Here is a 17,285-nt window from a genome sequence, read left to right as displayed (position 1 = left end):
GGGGACGAAGGCGGGGACAGCTGAGGGCGACGAGAGGAGCGGAATCAGGAAGCGGGCGGAAGGCGGAAGCAAGCAGGGACCGGGACGTCTCAGGGACCAGGGAGCGGCTCGGGTCGCGGCGGCACGGGTCACGTGGTCCTGCGGTCACGTGGGCAGGGCGACTCACGCTCCGCGGGGGCCTGGAGCCCTTTGCGCTTGCGCAGTGCCGGGCGCTTGCTGGGGCGCCGGTCGGGATTGGGACCGCCTGTGGGGAGCGCGCCGGGCTGCGCTGCTGCTCGGTCAGCGGAAGCTCGCGCGCTTTGCGCATCCCTCTTCTGTCCGGCCGAGAGGTTAGTGCACTGCCTTGTTCTCCGAGCTTGTATGGTCCTGCACAGCGGTGCCCGCCTTTGCTGCCCGCCGCCCTGATTCTCTTAGGTCACATGTTTCACCGGGACCGCGGAGGTCCCCTGCCTGTTACGGTGATCTTTGGTCGACTTAACTGGGAGTCAAAAGCATTCCATCCATAATACATCTTGAATCGTTTTTTTTGAGCCAGTGCACAGCGGTAACTGCAAAGATGGTTTTGAGCAGCTTAAGGAGTTGGAAGGCATGCTCCCAGATTAGCGCCTCTTATCCATTGAATTGTAGCCTAGTTGATACAGTTTTCTTAGTTGATGTGTTCTTAGAAGTAGGAAATGCATCCAAGAACCGAGTAGCCGCCTTGTATTTCATTCAGAAAATATGAGTTGAATACGTATTGTGTGCTGGGCACTCTGGTCACAGTAGACACAACTGAACAGAAGGCAACTCTTTATCCTCAAGGAGCTTATATGCTACAGGAGAGAGAGACAAAAATCTCCTTTCCTTTTCTGTTTCTTCCCGTTATAGCATTGTGACTACTTACTGTATTTTATAGCATTAAGACTGTATTTTATAGCGTTGTGGCTATTTACTGTATATGTTAGTGGTTTACCGCATGTATTATCTGTCATCCCCACTGTGATGTAAGTTTCAAAAGACAGGGATTTTTGTCTATTTTTAGCTGTGTTAGCAAGTAGAACAATGTCTGGCACATGGTAGGAACTCAGTTCATAACTTGTGTGAGTTAATAAAGTAAGAACATGAAGTATTGGTAACTGATGTTAAATGCAGTGGAGAAATAAAAAGTGGAGGAAGCTAGTGCTGCTGTCCGTTGTTTTTTTTTTTTTTTTAATGATTCTTTTTGGCTATGCTGGGTCTTTGTTTGGGCTCCCCAGCTTCTTTTCCCTGCAGCATGTGGGATCTTAGTTCCCTTACCAGGAATCAAACCCAAGTGCCCTGTATTGCAAGATGGATCCTTAACCACTGGACCACCAGGGAAGTCCCTGGTGTGCATTTTGAATGAAGTGGTCCAGGAAGACGTCACTGCCTAGGAGGCATTTGAGCAGAGGTCTGAAGGAGGTGAGGGAATAAATAGGTTTACAGACACCTGGGAGAAGAGTATAAGGGTAGTAAATGCACAGATCCAGATGCCAGAGTGACTGGAGCAAAAGGAGTGAGGGGGGAAAGCTGTAGGAGACATGAGAGTGGTGATAAAGGCCAGAGAAGGGAGGACCATGCTGTCCACGTTAAGGTCTTCGACTTTTAGTTCAAGTGAAGTGTGAGGCCATCACTGAACTTTACGAAGAGGGAAGATGGAATCTGACTTAGTAAATTAGTATATTTGGTTGTGATGTTCAGAAGAATGTGAAGAACAGAAGCTGGGAACCCAGTGCGGATGCTGTGACAGTAATCCCTGGGCAAAACAGCAGCGTGGACCAGGGTGGTGGCCGGGTTGTTGAGGACCAGTCGGACCCAAGCCAGTGGGACTTGCTGACAGACTGGTTATGGAGAAGGAAGAGAAGTGCCCAGGTGGCCTGCAGGTGAGGAGCATTAGCAAAGATAAGGATGTAGTTGCTGTTTCAGGAGTCGGGGAGACTCTGGGAAGAGGAGGATTTGTAGAAAGGTTTCAGAAGCTCAGTGTTGAGCCTGTTACAGTTTTCATGCTTGTCAGAGTAGTTTAGGGATAAATATTTGCTATTTATCAGTGTGTAGGTAACTACATCAAACTGTGAGTTTGGAGGAGATCAACGGGAGCTGGGAATAGAGAAGAAATGTGGCCCAAATACTGAGCTTTGGTGCGTTACATTCTTGGGGTCGGAAACCAGCAGGAGAGACAGGTGCACCCAGTGAGCATGAAAGTGGTGAGTGAGGGAGGGTGGAGTGGTCCGCTGTATCCCACGTTGCTGGTCAGTGAGCGAAAACGAAGGCTGAGAAGTGTCTGATGCAGGGGTCATTGCTGGCCTTGACAAATGGGTTTTGGTGAAGTGATAGGAATGAAAGCCCGATGGGAGCGGGTTCAGGGATATCAGAGAAGAGGCGGTGAAGACAGGGAATAAAACTGCTTTTCTGAAGATATTTTAAAAGCTGCAGGTTCTGCCTCCCAAATATCACAGGGACTCATCCTTGTCCTCATTTTTTTATTCTATTTTATTTTATTTTTTTTTTGTCCTCATCCTTTTAAAGGGAGATAACATATATGCAGTGGTTTCAGTGTTGTCTTTGGAACTGGAAAGGCCTGGGACTTCCTTCCAGCTCTGCATCGCAGACTATAAGCAATCCACCCCACTGAGCTTCCGTTTCCCCTGTGAAGTACCTCCCAGGACTGTTGTGAGGTGAAGCAGAGGATTTGCTGGGTACCAAGTACTCAGGAAGCAATGTCTTAGTCTCCATCAGTTCCTCCTCTACGTTTTAACCACAGATATGTTTCTTAGACACGTATCTGACGATGTGTGTCTCTTGTGAAAAGCTCTGCCTTCTCCCTGTTGGTGGAAACTCGTTAGGATCAGTACTTAGGATCCAGCCACTTCTGCCTCCCCTGGAGCTACACCCTGTTTGTCAGGTGAACTGTGTACCTGGGGTGAGGGGGAGGCGGGGGACTTGTTGATCCCTCTGCCCTTTTGAAACCTGGTTCAAATGTCACCTCTGATAAGCCCCATCCACCCTCAGCCAGAAATTCCTTTCTCTGCACCCAAGAGCAATTGGTACATAACTCTGTAATGTACTCATCATAGTATACTGTTTCCCCCACTAGATGGTGAATACTGAGATTGTTGTTATATACCTGTATTTCCAGCCCCTAGCATGTTACTTTGTTAAACAATTGTTATTGATTTCCTACTACAAACTTACTTACTTTTTTTTTGCCTGCTGTGGGGCATGTGGGATCTTAGTGCCCCAACTAGGGATCCAGCCTGTGCCCCCTTCCACTGGAAGCGTGGAGTATTAACCACTGGATGGCCAGGGAAGTCCCTCCAGGCTTCCTTTTAAAGAACAAATGTTTTAAACTGTAAATAAGAGGGGAGATTATTTACGCATAGCATTTCTATTGGGGGGGGGGTGTGTATCTTAACAACCTTTCGCCCTACTGCCATGCCCAGCCCCACCCTGAAAATCATGTTCCCCTTCAAGAATCAGCTTGAATCTTTCTGGGAGCCTTTCCTGACTCTACACGTAGACTTCGGAACCTTCTGTTGTAGTTCTTTGGTGGGGCCTAGGGCTGCACCACTCGGTTATAATGAGGCATTTGCACACGCCTGTCTCCTTCAGGAGACCATTAGATTGATGGCAGGAACCCTATTCTTCCATGGATGTATCCCTGGTCCCAGCTCATTGCTTATCTTATTTTAAAGGCTGAATAATTTTTTTTTTGGCCTTGACATTGGGGATCTTAGTTTCCTGACCAGGAATTGGACCCATGCCCTCTGTAGTGGAAGGGCAGTCTTAACCACTGGACAGCCAGGGAAGTCCCTGAATACATTTTGAATAAAGGGGTTTAGAAGTACTAATTTCATTTTAAATAGTTGATATGCTAGTGAAGTAAATGAAGAGATCATCATTACTCTTTTTTTTTCTTTTTTTTTTTTTGAGGTCCTTTTCATGTCCTTGTAACCTTCCAGGAAGAAGGCCAAAAGTTGACTACAGGTGATGGAAACATTAAAATTTATTTTTTTTAACCTTTTACTAGGCTTCAGTTGGAGGAGGAAATGGCTACCCACTCCAGTATTCTTGCCTGGAGAATCTCATGGGCAGAGGAGCCTGGCAGGCTACAGTCCGTGGGGTCACAAAGAGTCAGACATGGCTGAGTGACTAACAACAACAGGCTTCAGTTAGATGTATCTGTTTTGCAAATTGTTTTACAGAAATATACCTGTTACCCAGGAAAACATTATACGTATTTTTTTAATTTATTCATTTTTTAAATTGAAGGATAATTGCTTTACAGAATTTTGTTGTTTTCTGTCAAACATCAACATGAGTAAACCATAGATATATGTATGTCCCCTCCCTCTTGAAACTCCCTCCCATATCCCTCCCCATCCCACTCCTCTAGGTTGATACAGAGTCCCTGTTTGAGTTCCCTGAGTCCTATAGCCAATTCCCATTGGCTGTCTTTCTTACATATGGTAATGTAAGTTTCCATGTTACTCCTCCCCTCCCCCCATGTCCGTAAGTCTGTTCTGTATGTCTGTTTATCTATTGCTGCCCTGCAAATAAATTCATCAGTACCATCTTTCTAGATTCCATATATATGTGTTAGTATATGATGTTTATCTTTCTCTTTCTGACTTACTTCACTCCGTATAATAGGCTCTAGGTTGATCGACCCCATTAGAACTGATTCAAATGCATTCCTTTTTACGGCTGAGTAATAGTCCATTGTGTATATGTACCACAACTTCTTTATGCATTCATCTCATATGTATTTTTTTAAGTTTTTTTTTTTTTTTCTCAACTTGAACTTTGAATTCTTGTCTTTTAGCTTGGGTTATGGTAATGTCAGCCAGACTTCTCAGAGCCCTGGCTGGATCTCACCATATTTTGTCAAAAGCATGTCAGTGCCAAAGACTTATTCATCGAATGTTAAAACCACTTAAGGAATTTGAGACTGCAGCACGCACAGCCCTGACAAGAAATCAGAACTTGGATTTGTTCTTTCCTGATGCAGCAACTGGTGGTTGGAATAAGTCTCAGGTCCTGCGGATGAACCAGAAAATGTCAAATACAAATGTATTCCCTGCATTCAACGCTGTGCGTTGCCAAGATGAAGAAGCTCACCTTCCAACCAAGAACTCCGTCAGTACTCACAGGAAAGTGACTCACAAGCCAAATCTGCTAGGTTCTAAGTGGTTTATAAAAATATTAAAGAGACATTCCTCATCTGTGTCCACGGAAGCAGTTTCTAAACAAGACTTTCCGAAAATCAAGAGACCACTGAAAGCTTCGAGGACCAGGCAGCCATCTAGGACCAATCTTCCAGTTCTGCCTGTGAACGAGGTAAAAGCACGGGTGGTGGTGGCACCTCTGTTCCCTGACGATCACCCCAAACCCCTGTGTGTCCCAGGGCAGCCTCCCTGCCAGCATAGGAGGGCACCTGCTCAATGCTGCCTTCAGGGTCTTTGAAGCCTAATAGTACAACCTGTTACCTCCAAAAGGAATCAGCATCGTAATTATAGGAATTAGTGGTACATATAAAGGGCTTCCTAGGTGGCTCAGTGGTAAAGAACCCTCCTGCCAGTGCAGGCGACAGGGGTTTGATCCCTGGGTTGGGACAATTCCCCGGAGGAGGAAATGGCAACCCACTCCAGCATTCTTGCCTGGCACATTCCATGGACCGAGAAACCAGGCGGGCTGCAGTCCATGGGGTCGCAAAGAGTCGGACGTGACTGAGCAACTGAGCACGAACTCACAATATGTATAAAGGCAAAATAGAGGCAATTAAATATAAAAATGTAGCTTATAAAAGGATTAGTTAGTGGCCTAAGGAAATTTTGGAAAAGACTGGTATTAAGTTCACTTTAGGAATACTGCTCTTAAAAAGCCCCCACTTAAAAAAAGTCAAACTGTAGAAATTCTATATTAAGTTTAAGAAAAAAATTTTTAAGTGAACTGTGTAGACAGGTAAGCATTTGTAAGCTGCTGATGACTGCATGGGAGTGGGTGGCAAAAGGACATGGCAAGTTAGAATTGAAAAAGCAGAGTGAAGGTCTTTGCTTTTTATCCTTTGAAGGTTGAAGGGGGTATTTTTATCCCCTGTTATGAGGTTTATGGGAATTTCTCTACAATTTGCTTTTCCCCACTAAATGGTAAATATTTAAGGTGAAGATCAAGCCCTTCATTAACCTGTGTATCTTGCATAATACTTAAAACTATGCCTTATACTTAATAAATGTTTATTAAACTGAAAAGGATGGAAGAGAAGCAAAGGAATCTTTGATGTCTGTAGTCATCAACATTAAAAATAGGAGTGTCGAATATTTAAAATTTAATGAGACATTCTGAATCTACCAGAAAACAGGTTAGGGTCGAAACAGGTTAAAATTTCGATTTTGAGAAGTAGACCCTGAGCATTTAATTTGGTGGGGGTTTTTTTTGTTTTTTTTACTGTGAGGTTGACTTCTTTAAAAAAGTGTACAGGCCTTCTTGTCATATCCTCAGGTTGTGAAGTTAGAGCCTGATTAGTGTTTGTCACTCAGTCGTGTCTGACTCTTCGTGACTCTGTGAACTATAGCCTGCCAGGCTCCTCTGTCCATGGGCTATCCCAGGCAAGGATATTGGAGTGGGTTGCCATTCCCTTTGACATGGGATCTTCCCGACCCAGGGATCAAACCTGGTCTCCTGCATTGCAGGCAACTTCTTTACCATCTGAGCCACCAGGACTGGTTAATAACTTTTATTTTGTATTCTAGCTTTGTTTACATTTTTGTTTTGTTTCTTTCAAACCCAGGATATAAAGGATGAGAGTTTTGGATTCATTCTACTTTCACCCCTTTCTTTGTAGCTCTTGAGTTTTTAATTAAATTGTTTCACTTATGTGATCATCCGGGAAATTTAGCATTTAAGTAACTGAAAGAAAATTAAGTGTAGAAACCTGAATTATAGCAGATCGAAAAAGGAGGATCAAGTCCCTTTTTTCTTTTGTTATATCTGGCAACCCAGAGCAGGATCAAGAAAGGTTGGCAAAGTCAGAGATGTCACTTTTTTTTTTAATAGTTTTTGGTTGTAAATTGTCAGAGGCGTTATTTCTTTGGGTTGTCCATGGACTTGAAAGCAATTTTCCTAAATTCCGTTTTTTATTTTTCTTTTTAGAATTTTTTTTCTGCTTCCAGGAAAGGATTTGAAGTAAATTTTAAAAATTTAATGTTTCCAATGAGGTAATAAAAGCATTACATTTAAAATAGAGCAAGCAGTTGACATGAACAGGGAAAGAAATATTATCAGATACTTGATATGGATAATCTAGTTGAACATTTAGTTCTGAGGAGCCCAGTGATTAAGGAAAAACCAGGAATCCTCCTGGGTTGTACATTTCATGTTGTCTTACAAGAAAAAAAGAAAAACATAAGAATGTCTTGCAAGAAATAACTTTTTTTCCATCACCAAATTTAAGGCATCATTTGTTTCCTGGGTCCTGAGGTAGGACATGTTATGTAACATAGTAGCTGTGACTTCAGTTTGAATTTTGCAAAAACAGAAGCAGTATGTCTTTTCTCTGGAAGCACAGGAAAATGATAGAAAATCTTTTCTATTTCTAAGAGATTTTCTAAAGTGATCTGAGGGACTGTGATTTGGGACCATTATTTTCTAATGATCTCACAGGTGAACATAAGCCGTAGGTAATAGATGCCGAGGGCTGAAGACTAGCTTTTGTCTGCCCCAAGTAGCGGGCCCCTCCATTTCCTTGTGGGCATCACGGAGCTGGCCAGTCCCCTGTAGGGGTGGAGCCCTTACCTCCACTCTGAGCTGAGTCAGGAAAGGACTCTACTTTATACCAGAAAGAGACACACTTTGTCTCATTTCCCATCTGTGTACCTGAACTTACCCTCTTCCTGAAATGGACTGCGTGAGCCTGCTCACCTGTGTCGGAGTCAGCGCTTCACCTGGTCCCGTTTGCAGAGATCCTGCCCTGTTGAGATATCCAGCCTCCATCCCGTTGGCTCATCATTTATCATGACAGGGACAGTGCTCCTGGGCGGTCTGTCCTGTCTTGGAGGACGACGATGCCTGAGGATGAGGGCCACTCTGAGCAGCGTGGACGCTGGCTGGGGAGGACGGTGGGACCCCCAGTAGCGGCCTTCAGGCTAGCACCACAGCGTGTGGTGAAATTAACTAGTGGGTTGTTAGTTTCTTTTCCCCCTTCGGTTTGCTTGTGTAATGCGATAGCATCAGTGCGTCGCTCATGATAAAGGTATATACCGTTCTTTGATGCTTTCGTGTCGGTTATCGGCGTGGGGGCGTATGTATGGTCTGTATGTGAAGGGCTGCTTTGGGATGTACGCCTCACCATGGGTTGTAGTCAAAAAGCTTAAAATCTGAAGCCTTGTACTATGCTGTCCTGCGCTTAGTTGCCCAGGCATGTCCAACTCTTTGCAAGGCTGTGAACTGTGGCCTGCCAGGCTCCTCTGTCCATGGGGATTCTCCAGGCAAGAATACTGGAGTGAGTTGCCATGCCCTCCTCCAGGGGATCTTCCCAACCCAGGGATCAAAATCAGGTCTCCCACGTTGCAGGTGGATTCTTTACCATCTGAGCCACCAAAGAAAGCCATAAGAAGCCTTATAGTAGTAATGTAAAATGTATCTGTTTTATAGCTTTGACATGTAACCTCTACTTGATCTGAGCCAAAAGGCTGAGAAGCGATCACCTATAATTTGTACATAACAGGAAAACATACATCCCCCCCGCCCAGTAATACAGAAGTAAGATTACCAAAAAAAAAAAAAAAACCTTAATTTTTTTTTTTTTCAGTAAAAGAATGTGAATAAAAATAAACTTTCTTTTTCAAGAAAAGTATTCCATCAGAGTGTGTGATATTCTAAAACAAGAATCATATATAAATTTCTAGCCCCATCTGCTGGAATATGTTTTCTGTGACCAGAAAAATGAAACATAGTACACACACAGTGGTTTTCTTGGCTTTGGTTTGTATTTTGTTTGTTTAACATTTTAAAATAGAAAGGCCTAAATTTAAGTCGTAAATCCAAGAACAATTTTAGGTTGGTTTGACACATTTATTTAAGAACAAGTTGTTGAGCCCCATCCTAGAACCTGAAGATTGCTATATATTAATATTTGCATTTAATGCCCAAAAAAGAATGATTCATTATTTTAAAAAATCCAGAAAAAGACATGTCTGAAAGTGAAAGCTTCTTGCAGAATAAAAACATCTTTAAATGATGGGAGTTGGGGGTGGGGCAGGAGTTAATGGGAAGATGACACACTCTTTCCCTTTCCCAAATGGATTTAAATACAGTCTTGAAATCAAAAAGCAAAGGAAATAAAACTCCCCAAAGAGATGTCTAACAGGTCAAATTGGTAAACCTTGTAGAACCGTTTATTCATAGAAGATTCGTAACTTAAACCAGCTCAAGTCCCAGATGTTTAAGGAGGATACGGAAAGTAGTATGGCGAGCCATAGAGGTTATGTAACGTAGGCTGAGCGACACGCCGCTCGACACTGGCTGGGACTTTGAGCCAAACTAAATAGGAGATGGCGAGAGAAGGAAAGGTGACCATCTTCAGAACATTCTTGGAATGACTAAGGAAAAACAGACTGCGTTTCAGAATTTATAACCTGACTCTTTGGAGCTCAGCACATATTTTCTCATGGAAGTAGTGATTGAATGCTTTGACTTATGCCATTTCTGAGAATGTGAAACAGTGTAAGTTTGGTTTGTTTTTTTTTTTTTTTTTTAGCACAGATGGGCCTGATCAAAAACATACGTGATGGTGAAGCAGGCGAGAGACAGAAGGGAGTGGGGGGAACAGTGTCAGCCAAAGAACCTGGCCCCCTCCTTGACCCTGGTCAGTTACCGCCAGGTGCAAAAGATGCTAGAAGTCTGGGTTTTGTGTCAAATGGCAGTTTGTTGTTGATAGTTTGTTGAGACCTTGAAAACACTATGTGGGTGACTCTTAAGTTGGGTAGTTCTCCCCGCTGCCAGCGTAAGGCTCTGATGCTAGAGACAGCCAGCCAGTGCCATTTCCAGTGCAGTAATGGAAAGACCCTCCACTGGACTAGCTGTTGATGTTCTCCTTATCTCCTGTCTTCTTCATGCATCCTGCTCTTCCCACTGCAGCCTAAACTAAGCACGTCAGCTCTAGCAGCCCCAGAAGGAACTCTGACGTCCAGCCGGATGCCCTGGGATTTTGCGTAGCAAACTGGAGTTTGTTAGGTTTTGCAGAGTAGAGCTTACCTGATGTGGCCTTGCCTGAGGCCTCTTACCTGGATTCCTTTCTTTCAGCCACCTTAATCTCATATCCTGCCAGCTCCTCTTAACTCCACGGAGCCTTAAAAGAACAACTAGCGCCCGCCGTTCTAAACCTTAAGCATAAAAAAATAAAAATTAAAAAAATAAACCTTAAGCACAGAACCTGTTTCTGTACTCCAGTAAGCAGCTTTCATCTGACCGTGTGAATCCATGTGTTTTTGTCAATGAGTGCATTCTTAACCTCTGTTATGATTGGGAATCAGGCTTATCAGATGTGTGCAATAGGAGGGTCCCACATCCACTTATCTCACGTTTGGCAACAATTTCAGCTTTTTTCCCCTAATTGAGTGAAAATCAATAAGAACAGTGTTTTGCTTCTGAGTGGATAGTTTACTGATTTTAGGTTTTTCAGGTCCTCCGTGTATTCTTCTGGTGCTTTTTAAACCACACGTTAGAACGGATGGAAGAACAGGCATAGCAGGGTGAAGTCATTTCTTGAGAAGGGGCCAGGAGTTAGGTAACAAAAGGAGGAGGAAGGAAGGAATGTATGTGCTACTTTTCTTAAATTGCATACTAGGAATTTAACAGAAAGGGAAAGAAATTAGGAGCCAAGATGAGTAAATCTTAGGAATAAATTTTGATTTAGTGACTCATAAAACTCTTTTGACTAACATTGGGCCAAAGCACTATATGTACCAAAGACAGTAGACTCACAAATGTTCTGACAGGTGGATACTAAAATATAAAATTATGAACAAATGAAAATCCAGATGTAAACTACTTGATAGACTTTTTAACCCCCTTGCATTTTGATGGTTTAAGCATATATGTCCCTGGTGGCTCAGACGGTAAAGAATCTGCCTGCAATGTAGAAGCCCCAAGTTCGATCCCTGGGTCAGGAAGATGACGTGGAGAAGCGAATGCAACCCACTACAGTATTCTTGCCTGGAGAATCCCATGGACAGAGGAGCCTGGCGGGGCTACAGCCCTTGAAGTTGCAAAGAGTTGGACACAACTGAGCGACTAACACAAACATATATCTGTGCTGTAATAACAGCTGTAATAAATGTTGAACATTTGCGCTTGCATGGTTCTGAGCAGTTGACATTCATCAGCTTGTGTAAACTTCAGAACAACGTTATTCTGAGTTTGTTTTTTTTTGTTTTTTAATTAATTCTGTGCCTGACCTCTGAGCACCTCTGCCCATAGCTTTTGAATTTTATTGACCACATTCAATGGTGAGGAATTTATTTTACATTCTATGTAGTAACCCAGCGTACCTACATAGACATATATGTGACAGAAAACATCATAAAATAAAAGCTACCCTTACTATGAATTATGGACTCTAATATTTTCGATTTCATTCTGTTTATTTTTTTTTTAAGCTGGTTTGGGCCAACTGAATCAACATCAGGACTCACTGATAGCTTGTGACCTACAGTTTGACAAAAAGACTGTGTGCTGGGCCATATGCTTGCCATGTGTGTTCTGTACACACAGCATAAATACATACATGTACACACAAGTGAGCCTCCTAGTGCAGAAGCCAAAGCACTCGCCTCCAAACCTGGACTCCTCAGATTTGGAGAACTTTCAACAAGAGTGAAATTAACCAGAGTAGAAAAATCTGTAATTCCTTTGTAGATACAGACTAATCTCTTGCCTGTTCAAGGCTAGTGGCAGATTACCAAATGACCTTAAATAATAATGCTGCTGGGAGAAAGAGCCGTGGAAACTCAAGGTTGAACAGACTTTAAATAGCATTTCATCCCGGCGCCCGTACAACCCCTTAATCCTCTCTCTGTCTTTTGTTCAGTCTGCGCTTGAAGCACAACCGGTAGGGTTGGTTCCGTTTTCATCTAGGCCATCTCATCTTTTTGACTAGCAGGAGAAAGTTCTTGCATAAGTTGAGCTGAAATCTGCCTCCCTGTGATGTCTTGTTCTCCATCTTTCTCACATCCTTTGTCCGAACCTTCGAGATGTTTGGAGAAAAGTCTCACCTGCCGACTTTGCAGCACAGAGTCCTCCCTGTAATGGGACAGCCTTGTCAGGCGCCTCTTCGTAACCCATGTCATGCTCCTCTCCCTGGTGCAGGACCTGATGCAATGCACTGCGTTTGCAACCGCAGATGAGTACCATCTTGGAAGCCTCTCTCAAGATCTGACGTCCCATGGATACGTCGAAGTGACTAGCTTGCCTCGAGGTACATCTCCTTGAACCAGGGGCCAAGTATGTTAAAATGTATTAGAAAGTAATTTTCCTGTGATAACTGTCTGAAATACACATTTGTTCAGGTTTCAGTTTCAGTGTAAACAATTGTATCATAAAAGGGGTGTTAAATCTCTGTATGCAAATGACAAAGATAAGAAAATGCATTTACAGAGAACTTAGTTCTCAGATTAAAATCATTATGGTTTAATTTAGCTTTCTTTATAGGATCACTCTTACTTGGGATGATCAAAGGCCATGCCACTTCATTTCTGTCACATTTAAAAGTTATTAGTAAAAAAAAAAAAATTAATAGTATTACAGAAGAACCATAAAATTGATAGAAATATTGAAGAGAGTCTTTAAAGAAAAATTTTCCAGTAGAATCCAACACTTTAAAACTAATAGAATTAGTTAAAAGATAAACACAGTATTTAAAAGGAGAATTAAACTGAGGGTTGTAGGGTAGTGTGAGGAACACTTCTTGAGAAATACATGAAAAAATAAGTGACTTGGAACACTTAGAAAGATTCATGAATTGACCTCAAAGTAGCAAAAATAGTAGGTGGAAAACCTTGCTGCTACAGAGAAAATTTTTGAAAGTCACTGACCCTGTAAGAAACAGTTGAAATGTCATGGTGCTTTTTGGCCTTGATGATCTGACCAGACTATTTGGTGGCAGAAAGAAATGTAATTGACTTAGAAAAACAGCTGTGTCCAGGGCCCCCCGAGATGAAAACTTGCCCTGGGGTCTTCTTGGCTGATTGCAGAGACAGTTAGCAGTGTGATCCTCTGCATCACAGACTTGGCTTCTCACACCATTCTACTGCCCTGGATCTCGCCTGTTTCATTTGTGGTGGTCTCCACTGTACGTGTGAGCCTTGCCCTCCATCCATCGATGTAGCATCAGTACTCAGGGAAGTGTGAGTGCACCAAAGAAGGGGGTTTAGGATTCGGTCTCTACCTGAATCCTCCATTCGCCGACCTCCATCAGGAACTCTAAAGATTTGAGGATCTTAAGTTTAGGCTAAGAAATTATACAGCAATTTGCATATTAATATTAGTATGTTTATTAATTGATAGATTAACGTGTTTATAATTTATGATAGAATATTTATATATTTATAATAAATACTACTAAATATACAAAGTAACTACTTATTAGTGAATATTTACATATTTAATATTTAAAATGTTACAATATTTTAATAGCTACTGATGACTGCTATGGTAGTTCTCATGATTGACTTTGAAATCAGATATGTTTTGAAATGGCCAGTATCTTCGTCTCTGTGCGTTTTCTGTTTTCCACACTTTCTACAATATAATTTAAAATTCAGCAGAATGAGCAGTTTGAGAATATTAAAACTATATTATTAATAAAATTATAGTTAAAGGAAGAGAATATATTAATGGCTCCTCAGCTTTTATTTTAAATTATTTATAAAAAGTAGTTCTTTTTTAATTGAAGTACAATTGATTTCCAGTGTGTTAATTTCAGCTGTAGAGCAAAGTGATTCCATTTTATATTCTTTTTTCTATTATGGTTTATCGTAGGATATTGGACATAGTTCCCTGTGTCATTCGGTAGGACCTTGTTGTTTATCCCTTCTCTATAGCATAGTTTGCATCTGCTAACCCCAGGCTCCCAATCCATCCCTCCTTCACCCCGCTCCCAAATTCTTGAACCATAGTTGTACTGAAGCTGAGACTTTAATAATTATCAACTGGACTAGTGATTACTGAATCAAAATGGGCAAGAATGAGTTTTAAATGGCTCTAATAATAGTGTCACAGGTTGTTGAATATTTTGTTCAAGTAATTTCCTGTGGTCTTCTCATTTTATCATGTTAAATACTTTTGGAAACCTTAGTAGAAAGTGTGACTGTTGCAGAGCACTTGATGGTATGTGAAGAAATGCTCACAAGCCCTTTGTTAAAGGTGGCCCTTAAACCTTGTGTCACCTTGCAACATAGCTTTTTGCTCTTTTATCACAGATGCTGCAAACATTCTGGTGATGGGTGTGGAAAATTCTGCAAAAGAAGGTGATCCTGGAACAATATTCTTCTTCAGGTAAGACAGGAGAGCAACCGCAGTGGGAGGTGGGCTGTGTGGCCAGGTAATGTGGTCCTTAAAGGTGCAGGTATACCTCATCTCTTAGCAGTAAATGTGTTCAGGATTTGTGATTAAAATTTATCCTTTGGCTGTGATTTGAAGAGGAGAGTTTGCCAGTTTTAGGCATCCGCTGGTAAATCCTCTTATAAAGTAAAGAATCCCCCCCCTGCCCCAGGGGAAATATCAGGGATTTTTCATTCCTTGTGTTCTAAGTTAACTTTCAGCACTGTGTCATCTGTGTATCATCTCTGCAAGTCATTTATACCATGCATGATTCATGAGAGTAAAGGGTGCACTTAACATGTTGTCAGAAGAGAGCCTTGGACAAGGCTAAAGTCAGGAACCACTGCTGGACATAATGGAGCGCTGCAGAAGGCAGGGATGGAGGGAACTGGTGGCCTCCCCCGCGTTCTGGCCTGCCTGCAAGCAAGAGGCTGAAGGAGGCTCAGGTTGAGGCCATCAACAGAGGCCCCCTCGGGTAACTTGGCGTGTGCTCATCTTTATTTATAAATCTGAGAACATGTAAGCATGGTATTTCCCGTTCACCTTCAGGGCCCCTTCTCAGGTATACATGCTACCTGGCCTGCTGTCTTGTCTTCCTTGTCTTTTTCTTCCTTTTCTTTCTTCTCCCTCTGAAACTCTTCAGCGAAAGTTTCAGACCACCTTACCTCTCCAGAGACTTCAGCCTGGGACCCTGGCTCACATACATGCATTCCTTTTCTCTAAAGGTTGTTTTAACACCAAATACTCTAGAGCAGCTGACTAGGCATGGTGATGATAGTAGAAACCATTTAAAATCATCTAATGTTATCCTCACAACACTTGAAGAGGGTCTCCCCCACCCCCCACCATTTTGCAGCTGAGGAAACCAAGGGTCAGAGGGATTGAAGTGAATTACCCACCGTCAGGGGGCTGATAAGTGGCAGGACAGAAGCACACGGAGCATCCGTGAGAATACAGACTTTGGTGAAGCTTCTGTGGTCTTACTTCTTACAGTCGCTGATGACTGTAGCCCTGTCTTTGCTCCTGTGGATGATTCATAATCGAGTAAAGCATTTAATCTGAGTAGAATCACATCCCTTTTGACTCGAGTGAGGAATTTGCATTTCTGAGGTCCCCTAGATCAGCAGCATCCAGTAGAAATACAATGCAGGCCACAAGTGCAAGCCACATATGTAATGATACATTGTTTAATAGCCACATCTTTAATTTAAAAAAAAAATGGGTTAATTTTGAACAGCACTAATAATAGCATCATATAGTACCTGAAATTAATTTTACTGGTGTATTTTATATAATCCAACATATCAAAACTATTAACCATTTCAACATGTAACCCGTCCACAATTGATGAGATTTAAAGTCTCCTCTTCTTACTGAGTCTGTGGAACCTGGCCTGTGTCTTCCGCTCACCGCGGCTCTGGACCAGGCCTGTTTGAGGCGCCTGTTAGTCACGTTTCTCACACAGGGCTCGAGCACCACACCGCATAGTTCCGGGGACCTCGCGTCTGCCCAGAGGTGCTTCTCTGAGCCAGTGCTCCGGCTGCTTCAGTACCTCTCCCGTCCGCGTCCTGAGACCCTACCCTCGCCTTCTGCAGCACACTCACTGCCTGTCTTCTTACCCCACCTGTCTGTCTGTCTGTCTGTCTGTCTGTCTGTAGGCAGGGTAATTTGGCAGCAGGTAATTCTGATCACCACACTACCCTGCTTCAAATTCCGCAGAATTTGTCCAAACTCCTCATCACAGCACGAAGTTCCTTCCAGGGTCGTCTCTTGCCACCTTTGACCTGAGTGCCCCCTGCCCGCCCTCATCCACAGCCGCTCACACCGCTCGCTCTGTGTTCTGCGACATCGCGTGCCTGCCTCACACCTTCTCCCGGAGCTGGGGTGTTTCCTCCGCTGCATCTCCTGCTCTCATTTTCTCGTTTGGCTTTGCTAGTCTTGTACAAACGGTGTCCCTCCAGCGTGCACCCACGTAGATCCTGCGTAACTCTTAGAACTCAGATTGCCAAGAAGTTGGCCAAGAAGTTCTTTGTATTGGGTTGGCCAAGAAGTTCTTTGGGGTTTTTCCATAAAATGTTACTGATGTATGTGTCTGGCTGTGTCCCTTTGCTGTCCACCTGAAACTATCCCAGCATTGTTTGTTAATCAACTATACCCCGAGAAAAAATAAAGAATTTAGAATTTAAAAAAAAAATTGAATCAGGGTATCAAAAACAACCTAGATGCATGAAATTATGTAGTATTACAATAATAGTTACTCTGCACACCACTTGAGAAATCTATGAATTTTTGAGGGGTGAAGTTTTTTAATCAAAAGTTCAAAAAATAGCTTTTGTTTATCATATCCATCCAGGGGCCATCATGTCAAATCCATAATAAATCATATTTTTTTAAATGGGCATCCTAGATACATTCTAGAAGCTACCTAAAGCATGGCTCTGTGTGTGGCCCTGAAGAATGTATTCCACCTTTAACTAAGTTTATTCTTTTAAATCAGGGAAGGAGCTGCTGTGTTCTGGAATGTGAAAGACCAAACTGTAAGTATAAACAAAGTGCGAAAGTATTAAAACTTAGTTTTCTGAGAATAAATTGTTAATTAGCCCTCAATAACCTGAGCCATTGGATGATACAATGACAGGTAATCTTCAGTTGCTTTGCTCAGCTTTATGTGATGTTGATCCTAGCACTGTCAT

General features: G+C 42.6%; 1 protein-coding gene across 2 annotated transcripts in view; it reads left to right on the top strand.

Moving 5' to 3' along the window:
* Window positions 1-67: 67 nt before the first annotated feature.
* RMND1 (required for meiotic nuclear division 1 homolog) overlaps window positions 68-17,285 on the top strand; it is a 33,701-nt gene continuing 16,483 nt past the window's right edge. The window contains exons 1-5 of one of the 2 annotated variants that reach the window (XM_061130276.1): window positions 68-329; window positions 4,820-5,334; window positions 12,361-12,469; window positions 14,472-14,547; window positions 17,090-17,129. In XM_061130276.1, the coding sequence (XP_060986259.1) occupies window positions 4,828-5,334; window positions 12,361-12,469; window positions 14,472-14,547; window positions 17,090-17,129 (732 nt within the window). In that variant the 5' untranslated portion in view covers window positions 68-329; window positions 4,820-4,827. The remainder of the gene's footprint in view (window positions 330-4,819; window positions 5,335-12,360; window positions 12,470-14,471; window positions 14,548-17,089; window positions 17,130-17,285) is intronic. The other variant, XM_061130277.1, reaches the window with a different exon arrangement.

This window comes from Dama dama, chromosome 26 (assembly GCF_033118175.1).
Source record: "Dama dama isolate Ldn47 chromosome 26, ASM3311817v1, whole genome shotgun sequence".
Lineage (NCBI taxonomy): Eukaryota > Metazoa > Chordata > Mammalia > Artiodactyla > Cervidae > Dama > Dama dama.
This window is presented reverse-complemented; position numbering and strand designations above follow the sequence as displayed.